The 19062-nt window shown below is 47.2% G+C and overlaps 1 protein-coding gene across 1 annotated transcript in view; it reads left to right on the top strand.

Moving 5' to 3' along the window:
• The window catches only part of LOC145412523 (BCL11 transcription factor A-like), a 136881-nt gene extending 118649 nt beyond the window's left edge, over window positions 1–18232 (top strand). Inside the window, exon 3 of the mRNA XM_080282416.1 lies at window positions 15945–18232. Coding sequence (XP_080138542.1) covers window positions 15945–18232 — 2288 coding nt within the window. The remainder of the gene's footprint in view (window positions 1–15944) is intronic.
• Window positions 18233–19062: the final 830 nt, after the last annotated feature.

Raw genomic sequence — 19062 nt, 5'->3', positions numbered from 1 at the left:
AAATGAGAGACAGGCAAACACATAGACAAGCAAATAGGCAAGCAGGCGAGGAGGAGAAGGGCGAAGGCGAGAAGGAAAATGGGGGTGGTTACAGAGAAGAAATGAAGGCAAAAGAAAAAGACAGTGATTGAGGGGAGCAAAAGAAAGACAAGTGTGAAGGAAGACAGGTATTGAGGAAGCCAGGTCGGACAGGTGTGGAGGAAGACAAGGAAGACAGGGAGCAAGACGGGAGAAGAAACGATCACAAAGGAGGAAGAGAGGGGAAGCAGGCAGACAGGCAGGGAGGGAGACCGGAGAGTGAGGCAGGGGAGGTAGGGGACGTCAGAGTGGAGACAGGCAGTGAATATCAAGGAGGGACAGATGCGAGATATCAAGGTAGAGGTAGGCAGGAGAGACGAAACGGAGAGACATTCTGAAAACAGTTTTAAGGGGGGAAATCAAACGGTACCATCCAAAATGTTAGAAATGTGTTTATAGCAGCAGTAAATGAGAGGTAGAAAAATTAAGAGACCTATATGAATGTTCTAAAATTACTTGTTGATTTCTCATATTTCCACAGTGATTAAGTTTTATAATCGCAAAGTGACACAGCCTCTCTGAATTCTCCCATTTCCCAAAGTATAGACTCTTAGAACCAAAATGATCTACCTGGTTCCGATTTCCTCTGTTACCCATATGATCATACTTTAGAGCCCCTCAGTGATCTAACAGCATGTGATTTGTGACATTTCCCCAGTGATTAAAATTTTAGAATCAATCACGGGACCAGATGACGTGATTCGTTTCCAGTGTGACATCGATAGACCGATTCTTCATTCTCGCGTGTCACCTTCCCCGCCCCTCGTCAAGTAATTATTGTGAGAGTGGAGAGTCTCACGCCCCCCTTCCCCCCCCCCTCCCTCCGCAGCATCTCTTGTATGTCCTTCAGTCCTTCCCTTCGGCTTCTCCCATATCCTCGTCATAATTTTCTTCCACGACCTTCCATTCTCCCTTCAGCTCCTCTCATATCCTCCTCATGATTTCCCTCGAAGGTCTTTCTGTTTTACCCTTCCACTCACCCCATATCTTCCTCATAAACCCTTTCCATAGATCTATAATTTGCCTCTCACTCATCTCACAAATCTTTTATTTGTCTCTTCAGCTCCCTCTCCTATCCCTCTCACAAAGCCCTCTCTTACGTTTCTCACAACCATTCTTTTATCACTCTTTGACTTCTCACAGGTATCCCCTTAGTTAACCTTAGGAAACTCTTTTGCCTCCTCTCAGCTCAAACTCGTGGACTTGGCTCTCTCACAGCTCATTGGTACCTCCTTACTAACCCCTCACCCATTCACCTAAGCAGCTCACCCTCTGATACCACCTGCACTGTTCTCTCACCTCCTCACACCTTCCCCACCTCCACCACTGACCTCCCACGTCCCTTCATTTTGTCACCTCCCACACCCTCTCCACCACCTTCCTCTCCTCAGTGGCCCCTCACCTTCTTACACCCTACCTCCTTTTGACACCTCCCTCACTTTCTAACATTTCCATCACCAACCTCCTCCCCCTCCTTGCGGAACCTTCCACATCTCTAACAACTCCTCACCTCTCCCCCTACCTACGCATCCCCATGACTCCTTATCCCCTTTCCTCCTCATATCACTTCCCTCACCTCTCAACACCTCCCTCACCGTCCCCTCATATCTTGGTATAGGAACCCCTCCATCTGCGTAATCCGAGGTGGTGATTAATGGGGTGTTTGGCTGGTTGTGTTCCTCAGTTCCCCTCGCTGTAATGGTGTGGATGGGCTCAGGTGGTGATGGGTGGGTGTGGGTATTGTGGTAGGTGGGCCGCTTTGAGGGTACGTAGGTGGGGATCTACAGTATAGTCGGCTTGTTTTCACCCCACTTGAATAGTATGTCACGGTTGCATGAAATTTTGATGAACGTTCCAGTAGTTATGAGGAAGGAACGAATCTCCTTGGTTACTAGGGAAATTTACCTTCCAATCTGAATACATTTGACCATCATCTAAGCTGAAAGGAGTTAGGTATTTTTGCAGGTTAGAAGAGACGGGCTCAAGGGTGTGGATGTTGGTGGATGAATAAAGATATAGTTTGCTAGGGGGACAAGCGTAGTTGGATGAACAAAAAGGATGGATGTTTATTAATATCTGGGTGAGAAAGCTTTAGGTGATTGATGAAGTTCATGTTTGAGGTGAATATTAGGGGAAAAAGTACAGGAGAATGAGCACTGTTTAGGATTTAAATTGGTAGTAAGTGAAAGAATTAAAATGAATGACTATGAGATGTCTGTAGCAAGATTGAGTAACAATTATGACAGCTACTCAAGGCCAGTGACGAAAAGGGCCAGATGTGAAGGGGTGTTTGTGTGTAGGTTTAGGTGTACGTGGAGGTGTGTGAATAGAAGGCGTGAGGACGTGTATGTACGAGGGACGCCTAAGTGATGGAGAGGTGGAGGGTGAAGGAGGATGGGGGAGTGGTGTTGGTGAGAGTTGGGGGGCAGGGGAGACGGGAGAGGGATCCGACAGGTGAGTCATCTTGGAAGGCCTCTTGTGGTAGCTGGGTGAGTGGGGTTAGAGTGAGTTAGCATTGGAAGTGGGAGAATGAGTGAGCGTGTTGGTGCTGGAGGAGTGGGAGAGTGAGGTGGGTGAGAGTGAGGATGCTGGAAGAATGAATGAGTGGAGTGGGTAAAAGTCTGGATACTAGATGGATGGAAGAGTGACCTTGGTGAGATTGTGGAAGCTGGAGGAACGAATGAATGAATTGGGTGAATGTTTGGATACCAGAGGGAGTGATGATTGAGATGGGTGAGGGTACGAGTGCTGGACGAATGGATGAGTGGTGCGGGTGAAAGTGTGTGTTAATGGTTGAGGAATGGACGGGTGACTGACGTGAGTAAGAGAGAGTGGTTGGGTGAGCGTGGGTATGGTAATGGGTGAGGGCCTTGGGCAGGGTTGCGGTCACTGGGGGGTCATGGGTCAGGTGGAGAGAGAGAGAGAGAGAGAGAGAGATTCTCAAAGGTTGATCCTGGATGACATCAGTTAGTGAGAAGATTGTGAGTATTGGTATTTATAACATTAACACATTTAGGCGTCAGAACTACAATACTCGCATATCAGTAATTTAAGTAGCGCTGGTAAGATGTATGACTGAGAAGCTAAGGTTATTCGCGTTTGCTTTCTCCCCCTTCCCCTTTCTTCACTCCCTCTTCCCGCTCCTCTTTCTCCCCTCTCTTTGCTTCCTCGATGATTCACCCCTCCCTCTTTCTCCCTGCTTCTCCAAGTTCCTTTTCATTTCTTGCTCTTCCCTTTTCATCCGTCCCCACTTCCCCTTCCCTTCATTTTTCCTCTCCTCCTCCCTCTAGTTTTCTTCACCGCATCCTTTTCTACCCATCCCCCCTCTCTCCTTTCTTCCCACAACTCCCCAGTGCAGCGGGACTGATTGTGGGGGCTGTCGCTAGTACCCCCCTCCCCCTCCCCAGTCCTCAGATGATTGACGGAGATGAGACCTTCTGATTGGCTGGCCTCGGATGTTAATGCTACTGTCGAGGGCTAAACCACTTCCTTACTAAAGACCTGTGTAACCTGTATTAAAAAAAAAAAAAAGTGAATAATAAGTGAAAGCAAGAAGGAAATAAAAAGAGAAATAATCGTACTGTAGTGTTAATGGTTGGTCTCGGTCTCGTGGTCATTAAAGCGTCTGGTTTTACGGGAATAAAATATATTGTCTCGGTCTCGTGATAATGAACGCGTCTGACGATAGCAAGAATAAAATAGATTGTAATTACTGTAGAAGCTGATTGATTGATCTCGACCGCATAATTATCAACCCATTTAGTCCGCTGAAGTGTTCTGTTATATCTTGCTGCCTACGGGCGATTTTAGCCAACGCTTAGGAAGGATATCTGGTAGTTTTGGAGGTATGAAGGCTTTATATGGCCCTTCTAAAATCAGGTCTCTAATAAACTGAAGAAAATCGTCTTGAGAGGGCAAGATAAAGAATACGTCATCGGCTTGAAGGGATTAACATATGTGACAGCAGCAAGAACGATAATCTCCATCATATTGTGGGGATTAACGATACTTGTAGGGATTAATGACTGGTCTTGGCCTCGTGAATAATCCGGGGAGTCGCAAGGATTTGTTGACGATCGCGAGTTTCTCTCCGGCGATCGCGAGTTTTACGGCTTCCGGGGAGAGACAGTTTGGCCGTGAATAATGTTTTAAAAAGATGCGATAAAACGCCTTGGAGAGCGACTGCCTACGTGACGCCGGAGGAGAACAAAAAAAAAAAAAAATGAGTGGAACTTGCTACAGCGTTTGTGCATTTTGATGATGATGATGACAGTTCGGCCGTCTCACTGTTTCTTACCTGTGTGTCTCTCTGCCCACCTGTCAGTCTGTCAGTATCTTTATGTATCCATCCTTTTGTTTGGTTGTCTGTACCTGTATTTGTCTATCTGTCACTGTCCATCTTTGTCTGTGTATCTATTTTCCTAGTTCATTTTCTTTCTCGCTACTCATCTCCACTCCGTTAGATTTAAGTGAATGTGAAAATAATGTAGTCAGACTTCACCTGTTCAAAACTGGAAGGTCCTTAAACTTCCCTGATGACATCACTTCTGTCCGCTTCCTCTTGAGTGTAAAATGTGTAATGTTAAAAGTTAAAGCTGTATTGCACCGCTAGATTATACGTGTTCACAAGTCACTAGCCCTTAACTACGAGAAACATGCAAGGATAAAGTGTCATAATATTCCTTCCATTTCTTCTTTGTTGTGGTATTGGATTTTTTTTTTTTTCTCCGATCGTGGCCCGGGGCTTCATCAACCGTGGTATCTGACTGTTTCGGCTTCATTTGTTTCCAGTCCTCATCTCACGCCATGCCGGAATACCACACCACACCACCTCACCGTACCATCTCACACCTCTATATAACACAATAGCTCCACATCACACAGCCACAGCGCCACATCACTCACCATACCACACCATACCTCCTTATCATGTGTGTAAATGTTTTAGCTTACCATACCATACCTTTTTCCCTGTTGTTATCTATTTTCCCCTTGTTTTGCTTAACATCTTTGTTTGGTACCTCATTTTTCTCTGGAATTATTATTTTTTTCTTTTGTTATCTCTGCTTCCTTCTCTTTTTTATCTTCTGTACCGTTCCACATTGTACTCGCATTTCGCTCTGTTGTCATCCTCCATCGCTTCGTTCCTCCATGTGCTCTCATTATTTCCCTTCTTCGCCTCCTCCCTCATTCGAGTCCTTCTCTTTGCTCCCCTCCTTTGTCCTTCCTGCACCTCTTTCCTTCCTTTGCTCCTTCCCTTTACTCTCCTTCACCTGGCTCCTTCGTGTCCTCTCGTAGCTGCCATTCCTTCTCCCTCTTTTTCCTTCCTCCCCTTCTTCCTCCTTCACCTCTTCCCTCCTGTTACTCTCCCTTCGCCTGGAAACGTAAAGGGTGTGGGAGAGAGAGGATGAGAGGAGGAGTGGGAGAGAAGAGGCCCCTTTGTCTGGGAATGTGGAGATCGGCTAGGTAATGCTGCCAAAGCTCTTCCCTCCCGCATACTACCACACCACTCCACCCACACAACACATACTCCACACTGGTCCACTCCTCCACACTGATCCACTCCTACACATAGCACATACTCTACACTGGTCCACCTGTCCACACAACGCTTACCACATATTACCACACCAGTCCATCCACACAGCACATACCCCACACCAGTTCAGTCCTCCACACATACCACATTCTGTACACCATGCCACTCACACAGCTCCATTCCAGGTATTTCACATTTAACCTTCCATCCCATTATTTCTGCCCACATTGATCATCCGACACAATCTCCACATCGCCTCCTTGCATCCCACACCCATGTAGTCCCAGCACCTACACCTTCCACACCAATACCACCCCGAACGAACAACAGGATTATGGGGGATTGAAGGACAAGGAGGGGAGGGAGTGTGATTGTATTTTGAGGTGTGGAGAAGCTGGAGGAAGAGTGTGGGAATGGGGGAGAGGAGCTATATGGAAAAGAGCTATTGTAGAAGAAAGTATCAGCGACATTGAGGTCTTGGGTACATAGAAGGTGTACTGGATTTAGAGAGTTATGAAAGCAGATTACCAATACGGGTTCAATGTCTGAGGAAGGGATGTTTTGCACCCTTCACCTATCTTCCACTGTTTTGACTGGTTGGCAGGCAAAGAACCAAAATGTTTTGGGGCATGTTAGTTCCAAAATTTGAAGGTACACCGTGTTAGTTCCACACCTTGCTACCAGATTAGAAGGCAGGAGGCAGAGCGAGAATCATATGATGCGAATGTGGATTTGAGAGGAGGGAACAAATGTTGGGGTTCAACACCGCATAAGTGGTCAGAATATTCTAGGTATGGAGCAATCACAAACATAATATGCGTGGCTGGCAGGGAGAGCACCGAAACATTCCCCCAGCCTTTGTTGTACATTCACCTCCCTATTTTCAGATCTGGGAAGCAAACAAACTGGAACAGGAACAGATTGGATAATTCTAACTGACAAGGGAGGTACCCAAACATTTCTCTTGACATACACCCATTATATTTACAGTCAGAGTCTCCAGTTCGTGGTGCGAATAGACTAGTAAACACACCTTGCCCAAGTGTGTACTTGATAAAGTAAAGCACTCGTATCTCACTAATTATTATATTAGAAGGAGCGGCAGACTTAAGAACGAGTTAAATCTAATTAAGTCCGTACGTGTATCACTGGAACGAGGACATTCCCCAAAGAAACTGGTAGCCGTGTGAGGACAATGTAGGGGAAGTGGTGGTGGTGGGGAGGTAAACTGCTCCAGACACGATTAAACAACTTGAGCGCGTCGTGGCTTTGTTTTGGTCCGTCTCGCTGCCTGCCTGCCTAATTCCTCGAGACTTCTGCCAGAGTTTGCCCTCCTCTCCCTCCCTCTCCCTCTCTTGTCCCCTCCCACCCTCCCTCATTCTTTCCCTCTCCCTTCCATTCTCCACCTCTCCCACTCCCACTTCCTTCACTCTCTCTCCTCTCACATCCCTTTTCTCCCACTCTGCCTCTATCCTCTTTCTCCTCCCACCTCACCCTTGTCGTCCTTCCGGATCATCATTCATCATTTCTTCTCTCCTCCCTCACTTCCTCATTCCTCCCTCTCTCCCTCCCTCCTCCCACTCCCCCTCCCTCCTCCTTCTCTCTCTCTCTCTCTCTCTCTCTCTCTCTCTCTCTCTCTCTCTCTCTCTCTCTCCTTCCCTCCCTCCTCCCTTTCTCCTCCCTATCTTCCCCCTCTTCCCTCTTTCTTCCTTATCCTTCCTCGTCCCACCTGTTCCCTCTCTTCCTCCCTCCTCCATCTCATCCTCTGTCCTCTCTCTTCCTTCAGCCTTCTCCCCCTCCTCTCCTCCCCCACCCCACGCGAAGTTTTGAATGGGTTTAGGTGGAAGTGTGGGTTAAGTGGAGGTGAATGTGGAGTGACTGCGTGTGTGATGAGAGGCAAGTTAGGGCGTGGCTCCACAAGTTCATTTTATACTAAACACACTTGAATTTCTCACTCGCTTCGCCATTTACATCCCTGGACTCTGCTTTACGTTGGCTTTATTTTCTTCACATATCCGGGTCATATTTTACTAGGAACCTTACTTATTCGACCCTTATTTCACTTGGGACTTGGCTGTGTAGCGTACTTATTCTGCCCTTATTTACTGGGGACTTTACTGTTTGGTATAAATATTTGGAATTCACGCTGGAAACTCTAGTATATACAGCCCTCAACTCCGGTTTACATTGACACTATTTTATTCTGGGCCTGATTACACTGGGGACTTTACTTTGTACATACTCCAATTCTGCTTTATGTTGACGTTCGTTACTTCTGGCCGACTTATTTGGACTTTATTTCGTTGGATATCTAACAGTTTGCATAACCCATTTTTTTTTTTTTTTTACTTACCAATTCCAGCCATGTTTGTCATATTTAATTTTGGGGGATACACAGGATTTTACATCGCTTACATAAACTCTCAGACATTGCCCTTTACAACTCACAGCAGTACCATTTTCTCCTCTTCCTGTGGCTACATATCATCATTTCGTATTCGTGATCTTACTTTAGTGGAGACAGCTTTTTACACTTCTTACAGGAACTCCCAAACATTTCATTTTTTTCACATAAACAGAAGAACACCGCCCACCACAATTTACGTCTGCGGTACCATTTTCTTACGTCAACGGTACTGTTTTCTTACTCGCCCTTCCTCTGTGTACCACCCTTTTGTATTCGTGACCTTATTTCAATGTGGGGAAAAAGGCGGGGCGACTTTTGACGAGGGGTAAGGGTGGGTCCACGTAATATTACAACAGAGGAAATGTCACGGGAGGGAGGGATGGAGAGGAGTTTACCTAAGCCTTGCACGCTCACTGTCTGGACGCTGAGATGATTAGGGTCGTATTTATTTCAATTTTTATTATTTTATCTGTGTTTCTTTACCTGTCTTATGGTTTTGAAAATTGCCTACTTCTTTTTCAGTTTGGCTAGCAGTCCGTCTTCCCGTTTTGGTATTGCCTTCGTGTATTTATTATTATTAATACTATTGTTATTATTAAATTATTATTATTGTTATATTGTTGGTCTGTGTGGCAGTCTACTGTATCTACATCTCTGTTAGATTGATTACCCCATCTATATGTTTCTTTAATGTCTGTATTTGCCTGCTTTTTATTAAAGGATTTTTTATGTGTATCTCTCCGCCCGCGTCGGTCATCCTGTTTATGTCTGCCTAAGTGTGTGTGTGTGTGTGTGTGTGTATGTGTGTGTGTGTGTGTGTGTGTGTGTGTGTGTGTGTGTGTGTGTGTGTGTGTGTGTGTGTGTGTGTTTATTATTCGTCTGTTTACTTTTACTTGTCTTTCAAAAATCTTTTACGTAGAGGCGTAAGAAGTAGAAAAAGAAAAACATCCATGAGAAAGACAAAAAAAAAAAAAAAAAAGTGACCAAAGCAAAAGCAACGTAAATCAGAAATACACAACCAGAGGGGATAAAAAGCAAACCCCAAAAGATACAAACCAAATTACTGAAACGCCTAAGAAGAGAGAAATACCGGGCTAAAATTAGGTGAGAGAGAGAGAGAGAGAGAGAGAGACAAGGAACTATTTAGAAACATTAAACTAAAAATTGACCTAACTAGAAAGAAAGAGACCTGACCAGAGAGAGAAAGGGAGAGGGAACGGAAGACTTGTTTATAGTGGACGGACTGCAGGGGACAAGTGAGGGTGGAATGTGTGGCATGTTGGATGTTATGTCCAATATCCAGCCCACCTTCGCCCTTTGCCCCCAGCCCCTCCCTGCCCCTTCCCTAGCCCTATCTTTCCCCCCCCCCTCTCCTTCCTCACCTGGTCCACTTTTCCCCCACCTCTCCTCTTGTCAACACTCCCCCTTTCCCCTCCCCCCACCGTTCACCTCCCGTAGCCCAATTTTCTTCCCTGTATCCCTATCCCTTCCCTCTGTCACTCCATCTCCCTCACCTCGTCCGCTTGTCCCTCATCCATTCTCACCTGTCCCCCTTTCCCCACCTGTCATCCCTCACCTATCACGTTCCCCCTCCCCTTATATTTTTTTAATCCCTGTCTCCCCTGGCTTTCCTCTCCCCTCACCCCACTCCCATCACCCTCTTTCCCCTCTCTGTAACCTTTTCCCCTCTACTCTTCTTCATCTTTCTACCTTTCCCCCATGCTTTAAAGTCTTCCCTTCCCTCTCTCATCCCTAGGCGTTTCACCCACTCATCTCCCCAACCCCTGCAACGTTTAGCTCCCCTGTCTTCCTTCCTTTCCCACTCCCTCCCATCCATCCTTCCTACTCCCCACCTCTCTTCCTTCACGTCAACTCCCCATCCTCCTCCTCTTCCAAATTCTCCCTCACCCACTTCTCCCCTTCCCCCCTTTTCCCTTCTCTCTTCCCCATCCTTCCCTTCCCTTCCCTTTTCCTCTCCTCCCCTCCTCTCCGTTTCGCTTACCCTCATTTCTTTCCCCTCGAATATCGCTCAAAAATAATAAGGGAGACGGTAGAGGAGGAAGGTAGGATTCGGTTATTACCCCTCGGACCTTCCCCTCCTTTACTCTCTCTCTCTCTCTCTCTCTCTCTCTCTCTCTCTCTCTCTCTCTCTCTCTCTCTCTCTCTCTCTCTCTCTCTCTCCCTCTCTCTCTCTCCCTCTCTCTCTCTCTCATTTTTTTTCATGAGTTCTACGTGGAGGGACAGAGAAGACATAAATATCTCACACTTCCGACCGGCAGCTTTGAAATTTATTATATTTTTATTTCCTCTTATTATTTATGTATTTATTTATTTATTTTTCTGTGTCGTTTGGCACTTTCTCCATCTGTGATTAATATGGGGCTTTTCTTTTTTAACCGATGTCTTGTGATGAGTTTGTATGTGGAAGTAAGCTATGATATGTGAGACGACAAAGTTCTCTCTCTCTCTCTCTCTCTCTCTCTCTCTCTCTCTCTCTCTCTCTCTCTCTCAAAACCATCTATTTTTGTCACAGATTCCCTCGCTTAAAAAAAAAAAAAAAGTCTACCCCGTAAGTTATTTGTTTACTAGTCCGCGAGGTCAAGAAAAATCTCCTCCATGACCCCCCATTCGGCCCGTACGTAAAATCACCCTTATCGTCCATCACCCTTGAGACCATTTCCCCCTGGCTTATTAGGAGCGGGTTGATACATTGTTGCATAATTTGCCGATATTGACGTTTCTGTATTCCGCCCATCCCTCTGTTCTCACTCCCCCCTCCTCCCCCCCACCCTCTCCTCCCAACGTAACCTGTCCCCCTCCCCTCCCCTCCCCTCCTCACCGCCTGTTCCCCATCTCCCACCCACCTATTCTAGTTCTTTTTTTTTTTTCCCCCTTTTCGTTCGTCTACCCCATCCAGTTGTTCTTCCTCCCCTCCATCTATATTTCCTCCTTCTTATCTCCCCCCACACCCACTCGCCTATCCCATTCCTTAGTATCTTTTCATTCATTGGTCTCGCCACATAGTCTCACTCACCCTGCCCACACACACTTTTCCCCCACCTCAGCCTCCATTCCCATCATCGTTATCACACCAGCCTCAACGTCCCCCTCCCACCCCCTACATCCCCTATCGCCCAGCCCACCCTATTTTCACCCCCCAACGCCCTATCCTCACCCCCACCCTCTCCTCAACCCATCTCACCATCTTCACCCTCATCCCACCAACCTTACCGCCCCCTTCCCACTCTGAACCCCATCATCCTACACCACCCCCGACCATCACTCCCACCTTATCCCCACCCCATCACCCCTAAGCCATAACCCCCACCTTACCCCCACCCCACCCTTAATTATCACCCCTTCCTCACCCCATCACCCCCTCTCATTACCCTATCACCCCCTCCCATCACCCCATCACCCCCTCCCGTCACCCCAACCCCACCGTCCCCTCCGACACCCCGCGCCGCTGACCATACCGAAGCTTCCTGGTGCTGAGAACATCCTGGAACGAGCAAGCCAACAGCGCCTCTCTGCAGCCGCCCTTGCGCCCTCCTCCCCCCGATCACCACAACACAACCATCATGCACTCGCTCGCTCACGTATCCCCGGCTTGGGCTGTAGTTGTGGTTTTTGACGGGAAGAACGCGCGTGGAACCCCTTTTAAGTTTGATTAAGCGACTAGAAGAGATTTGACTGTGATTATGGGTAGTAGTCTCTGGCATAAAAGACTCCCTAGCATCTCTTCCATAGCGATTGATTTTACATATTACACCTTAAAATTTATTTCTTTTCAGTACCTGCACCATCATAAACGAGGAAGTGAAGATGTAATATGCAGAATCATTCGCTTAGGAAGAGGTGTTGCGAAATCTCGCGAGCCCAACTAGAAAGTTGCACCAGGTGTCGTTTTTTTAAGAATTTCATGCACTCGCTCACTCACTCTACCATGAGCTGTTGTTTGTGGTTATAAGCTTCAAGAACTTACCTAGAACACACCAGGAATTTCTTGCACTCGCTCACTCACTCTACCATAACTTGTTGTTTGTGGTTTAAGCTTCAAGAACTTATCTAGAACACACTATGAATTTTGATGACGAGGAGTTTGCATTATATATATATATATATATATATATATATATATATATATATATATATAGATATATATATATATATATATATATATATATATATATATATATATATATATGGAATTATATCTACTCGTATATGTGGAATTATATATATGTGGACGCTCTCAAACAGCTATCACGCACTCGCCCACTGACTGTATCGTGGTGTTGTCATTGTTTGTAATTTTAGCGTGAAGAACCTATCGAACGCTGTTATATTTCACTGCATGTCACTTCCATACATTTTTCATAGTTACATACACTCATTCATTCCAGTTTTTTGTTGTTGTTGTTGTATGTGCTTTAGCATGAAGAACAACAATAATGCAGTGAGTTCAATTTACGTGGTTCGCTTTATGAGAATTTTCAAGAAGAACACAGCAAAGCGAATTCAGTTGATGTGTTTGTACTTCCAGCCAACTTTTAGGGAAACTTGAGGGTAATGAGGTGTTGTGGTTACGTAAGAGCGCTCCCGCTGAACTTAAGCCGAAGCCGGGGTGCCAGGGATACGGAGGGAGGGACAAATGAGGCTGTGTGTGGGAGAGGGTGGTGCTTGTGTGTGTGAGTGTGTGTGTGTGTGTGTGTGTGTGTGTGTGTGTGTGTGTGTGTGTGTGTTCATTTGTATGTACATAGGTGTATTTGTGTGTGTGTGTGTGTGTGTGTGTGTGTGTGGTGTGTACGTATGTTCATTTGTATGTACATAGGTGTATTTGTGTGTGTGTGTGTGTGTGTGTGTGTGTACGTATGTTCATTTGTATGTACATAGGTGTATTTGTGTGTGTGTGTGTATGTGTGTGTGTGTGTGTACGTATGTTCATTTGTATGTATGTAGGTGTGTGTGTGTGTGTGTGTGTGTGTGTGTGTGTGTGTGTGTGTGTGTGTGTACGTATGTTCATTTGTATGTATGTGTGTGTGTGTGTGTGTGTACGTATGTTCATTTGTATGTATGTGTGTGTGTGTGTGTGTGTGTGTGTGTGTGTGTGTGTGTGTGTCTGCGAGTCGCTTGGAGGGCAGTCTCGCCAAGGTGCGATACGTCCTAGTGTCATTTCAGCGTAATGGCACTGCTTTCATATATTTATCACAGTTCTGTATGTACTTTTTTGTCGTTAATTATAGGTATGAAATCAACATGCCCAGGAGCGATAACGGGTTGGGTGATATATAACTCGTGAGGTGTTGAACGCGGGTGGGGTGCGGTGGGGAGGGGAGTAGAGCAAGAACTGTCAGTGTGAAGCGGCCTGACTGACCTGGCAACGCTGCGGCCAAGACAATAGTGTCCAGCACGGCACACACAAGAACGAGCCACAACCAGGCATGTCTGTCCCACACAACCATTTGCATAGCGTCATTATTTTTACTCGCTCTCTTTCCGACTGGGCCCCCTCGCACAAAAACTCGCTAACTGGGCTCGCTCCCACTTCGACCTTTTGTACCGAGAAGGATCACCCTGAGTTCAGAGGGGAGAAATGGAGGGAGGGTGGCAGGGAAGGAGGGGGGGGGGTGTATTCCTGTGGGGTTAGGAGGCTCCCTAGCACTTATTCAACCAGTGCATTTATGTGCATATGGTAACTTTATGCCACAGTTTATGATATTGAAACAGTCTTTGCTGATAGAAAAAAAAAGAAAAATAAATATACAATATATTAACTTCTCATATGCAGAAATAAATTACTAAAGAGGATTTTGGGAAATGATGTTAAAAAAAAAAAGAGAATATTAACGTGTCTTGCACCGAAAAACAAGTTGTAAGGGAGAGTTACAGTACTAGGGAACCTCTTTAGCCCTTGAAAATATGGCTTTTCTTCAGGATTTTGCCCCGTCATGACAAGTTATTTATCCCCACTTACATTTGGGCAGGGGGGAGGTCAGACAGGGAATGGACAGAGAGGGGAGAAGGTCATACAGGGACTGGAGTGGGAAGTGGAAAGGGGGGGGGTAGATGGGGAAGGGGGAAGCCAGGGGAGAAGGGGGAGATCAGAGGGAATGGGTTCGACGAGTGAGGCAGGGGGGTAGCAGGCCTTTATAGGGTGATCTTGAGGATATTTCATCTTCGTGACTGGCAGAAAACATGAGAAAAAAATATATATATATAAAAAAAGCCAAGGTCGTTGAGGAAACTAACCCATCACGCCAGATAAGGAAAGGAAAACTGTCACTTGATGAACGGCGTGGGAAAGCTGTGTCATCGTCTTTGCAATAGGAGGTGCGAAATGCTGGGGAAAATATGTGTTAAGTTTTAAAGATGAGCTAAATGTCACACAGTTTAAGGCTGTTATTATGATTGTACTTCCGATATTTCAGTGTTATTTTTGTATACTCATCAGTCAAACTGTTATTACCTTTCGTTTTGTACTTATTCAGCATTTACTTAGTCATTTTTTTTCCCGTTAGAATTTATGTGTGAATACCAGCACAGTTTTCACACGTCTGTTTCTGTACAAGTTATTGATTAATGGTTTAAATCCCATCGCACATCTTAAATCTCCATAAAAGTCGATACTTATATTTTTTAATTATCCTCTTTATTCGCAAAACTTATATTACCGTAGAGAACCATTCTATTTTTTCTGCGCCCATTCCCATCGTTAATGATACAGCCACCATCGCATACCTTAAAACTTCACAACTGCCGACATATTCAGTTTTCATTTAGCCTGTCTTTAAGTAGAACTCAAATTCTCTTCCTCCTCCTCCTCCTCCTCATCATCATCATCATCACCATCATCATCATCATCATCATCATCATCATCATCATCATTATCATCGTCACCCATACTTTATTCAACTATGAATACAATTTTTTTTTTCTTATTTATTGATACAGCCAACTTTAACTATCATAACTGCCAACATGATGTCTGTATTTTACCTCATCATGTTATTGTCGGTGATATGTGTGTGTGTGTGTGTGTGTGTGTGTGTGTGTGTGTGTGTGTGTGTGTGTGTGTGTGTGTGTGTGTACAGGAGAAGCGCGTGAATGTGTTTATTGGGAGTTGTCAGGAAAGTTCGGCTGGAGTTTGTTGTGTGGTGGGGGTGTGAGGGCGCCCGGGGGGACCTAGCTGTCTCGACCCTCGCTCTCCCTCCTCCCACACCTCGTCCACTTTCCTTTCCACCTCCACTACTTCCACCTCCATCAAATCCTGTAGTACCCTATTATGTGGGTAATATTATCCAGCGATATTGCCCTGAACTACGATGCTCTGAGTGGGTTTGTGTTGTGGCTTATGGGTGATGCTTAAACTAGACTATGACATGTCGAGACGCGGACCCTCCCCCAGCCTGATGCATTATCTCTGGTCAGTTGTATAAGTAGGTGGCATAGGCGGGAGGAAATTGCATTGTCCTTTCATGGTAGAATTGTATCGACAGGACGATGGCGCCTCCTGGGGCCTCTGTTAGATTGGCTGTGGGTGGAAGGGGCCCTTCACGGCGCTAGAGGAGGCTTATTTGTCTCTTATTTTGAGATACCTGTACTTCTGTACCAGCAAATTAGCCAGTAAAACCCTTCAGTTTGATGACTTAATTCTTCTTCCTCCCACCAGTCGATATGTTTATAGGAGACATTTTAAACTGAGAGATTAAATCTAGCCTTCATCAACTGCTTCGCTGGTAGGGATTCCCTCTAAAGATGAATTAAAATGGCCGTCGGTGGCTTAATTATACTGAAATACATTATTGTACTGAATGATTTAAACATGTATAGATTAATACGAAGCAGAATGTAAACTTCTTGGTATTATACCAGTTATAAAACCTTCCTGACATCACTAACTGCTGCTTTTTCTTACAGAGCCAGCTCGGTACGTGTGTGGAACATGTGGCGCCGTGCTGGGGTCGGCGTGGTCGTTGGTGCAGCACGTGCAGTCCTCGCACGGCATCATCATCTACCAGGAGGCCCCGGGCGGCATCCCCCTCACCACGCCCTCCACTCCCCCTGGCCTCCCCCGTCCCTCACACTCATCCCCGCTGGCCTCCGTGTCCTCCACCGCCACTACGGCGTCCGGCCCCCACCCCCCGCCACTCCAGCTCCTTGACCCCTCCAAAGTTGATATCACTAAGGTGGACATTACTAAGGTCGATCTCTCAAAGGTTGACCTGAGCAAAATCGCTGCACCTGTGACGTCTGGAGCCACCCCCCTGCCTCCCCACCCACCCGTAACCGCCCCCCTCTTGGACCCAAACCATCCTTTCAACCTCCTGCGTATGCCCCTTGGAGACGCCCGCGCCCCCTTCCCTCCTGGCTTGGCCCCGCCCTTCGTACGGCCTGGCCATGACTTCCGCATGGACCAACTCCTGCAGGAGGGATTGCGCCTCAACCCTGGGCTGCTCCCTCCACATTTTGAACGGCCGCCCTTTCTTGACCCCGGGCTGGGTGCACCCCGCCATACCGCGCCCACGCCCCTAACTCCTGGCGGAGATCCTAACTTGGATTTTTACTCGCAGCGACTGCGACAGCTGGCTGGCACCACCAGCCCAACCAGCTCCACCTCACCCCGCAAGCCCTTACCCACTCCACCCTTCACCTCACCCAATGCACCCACGCCCTCCAGCCTCGCCCCCTCCCAGACACCCACCTCCACCCGCACAGATTCTGCCTCCACAGCACCAGAGCGACGCTTCAAGTGCGTAACGTGCTGCAAGTGCTTTCGATGGGAGAGTAACCTGGCCATCCACCAACGAGTGCACACGGGAGAGAAAGACTACCGCTGTCCCAAGTGTCAGGAAACTCTCTCCACGCCTCAAACACTTCGCCTCCACATGAAGTCGCACAAAAAGAGTTCAAACACTGAGAGCGCTTCACCAGATTCCTCACGGCCACAGACAGAGGATGATAATGATGACGAAGAGGAGGAAGAAGAGGAAGAGGAGGAGGAGGAAGAGCTCGATGAAGAGGAGGAAAACCCATCTGTCTGTGAAACTGGTGATGAAGAGGACGATGAAGTGGTGGAAGAGGAAATTAATGATGATGATGAACCCGAGGACCTTTCCACCACCTCCAAGTCCACTCCGGTGCCCACCTCCCAGAGCGTGTCGTCCAGCACAGCAGACAACCACAAGATGCCCAGGGGAGACCAACAAAAGACCGTAGTGGGAGAACTTATGGATAAATTTGGCCTTGCAAACATTTCTGCGTACAATGAGGCTTACCACCAAGCACTGAAAGAATCGGGCCGTTTTTCAACCCCTCTGATTGGGAAAGATGGTGAAAAATTTTTTCCTGCCAATGGTATTGAAAAATTGAAACTTAGGGAGGATTTAACAAAAGGCTTGATAACCTCGCAGCCAAGCCTAGATTTGGCTCACCAAACTCTTCTGGGAGCGCTAGATAATCCCTACGACGCTCAGAAGAGATTGGCCGCAGCCCAGAGGGACGGTGGTCTATACGCTGGCCTCTGGTTCCCCAATCTCGCAGGGACAGGATCGACACCCAAGGACTTGTTCCCTGGACTGCCACCATCCGAAGGAAACTTCTTACAACGCAAACTGTTGACAGACGGAAGTTCCATAAAGCCTGTGGATGTACCTGTGGGCCTCACCAAGCCTGGCACCAGCTCGGCACCCGGCACGCCCATATCTCTCGTTCCACCAATGAAGAAAGAGGGCAAAAGAAATGACACATGCGAATTCTGTGGTAAAGTGTTCAAGAACTGTTCAAATCTCACAGTTCACCGACGCTCTCACACTGGAGAAAAGCCATACAAGTGTGACCTGTGTAGTTACGCATGTGCACAGAGTTCAAAACTAACTAGGCACATGAAGACTCATGGCCGTATGGGAAAGGATGTTTACCGCTGCCGGTTCTGCGATATGCCATTCAGTGTGGCATCGACCCTAGAAAAGCATATGCGAAAATGTGTCGTTAATCAAAACAAGAAAGGATTGTTCCCACCACTGTCAGCAGGTGGCCAAGAAGGGATGGACTCCTACAAGAGTCTCCACTTTACACCTGTCATTAGTGACGACTCTTCAAAATCTAGCAGTCTGTTCTCCCCGCATTTTAACACAACAGCAACTGGCACCAACACTTCAAACGACGACACAGGTGACTCATCAAACCTGTCAGGCCCCGGATCTTGAGATTGGGCCCCCATGGTAGCGCCCCAACTGCCGCCGCCGGGGACACCTGAGCTCGCATCTCCAACTATGGGGTTCCCCAGGGCACCTACCCACCCGTGGGTTGCGTCTGGTCGCCCCCCTCCCCCGCTTCTGCTGAGAGGGGTGTCCGGCCCCTTGGCTTCCAGTGCGCCACCCTGGACACCACCGGTAGCGCCGCACCCCCCCGGGACCCCTCCTCGAGCACCGGCGCCGCCCACCTGACCAGTTGCGGCGGCAGCAGCGGCAGGGCGGGCAGCATAGCCCGCACATTCCCACACCTCGCGTCACGTGACTTCCCAGTGAGCAGCGCCCGCGACCCCAAAGTCGTGGGCGCCACAACAAGCTAGTCCTGTGTGTTGTGCGAGGGTGACGGCAGCAGCAGCACGCCCACACGCGACCTATTGTTCCTATTGATGTTATGTGTTGTGTAGTGTTGTCCTGTCTTGACTGGTCAAAAGAGTGGCTAAAGATGTGTGAGCCTAATATGTGGGTGCCAGCAGTGCCACCAGTTGGCACTCATACACACACACCAGTGCTACCCATGCCAACACACCTACAAAGAACCATTATCCACACTGTGTACTCCGCTAACACGATCTAGACCTAGTTCATAGAGTATAGGCTGAAAGATGCTTCAAAGAAATGAACTGTTCTCGCAAGTAATCAGTTTGTTTGACGTGAGAAGCGATGGCATCTTCCTTAATCCACGAGGCTGCAGGAAGACTTTATCCAGATGATCTCTCTAGCTGTGTTAATTCACCAGATATTTCTTGAGTTGTGTCCAGATCGGGTCCAGCAACTTTATTGACGTT

The sequence above is a fragment of the Coenobita brevimanus genome, chromosome 93, assembly GCF_032717465.1.
Source record: "Coenobita brevimanus isolate Jiangsu-jjx chromosome 93, ASM3271746v2, whole genome shotgun sequence".
Classification (NCBI taxonomy): domain Eukaryota; kingdom Metazoa; phylum Arthropoda; class Malacostraca; order Decapoda; family Coenobitidae; genus Coenobita; species Coenobita brevimanus.
Note: the sequence above shows the minus strand (reverse complement) of the source record. Positions and strands in the feature narration are given on the sequence as shown.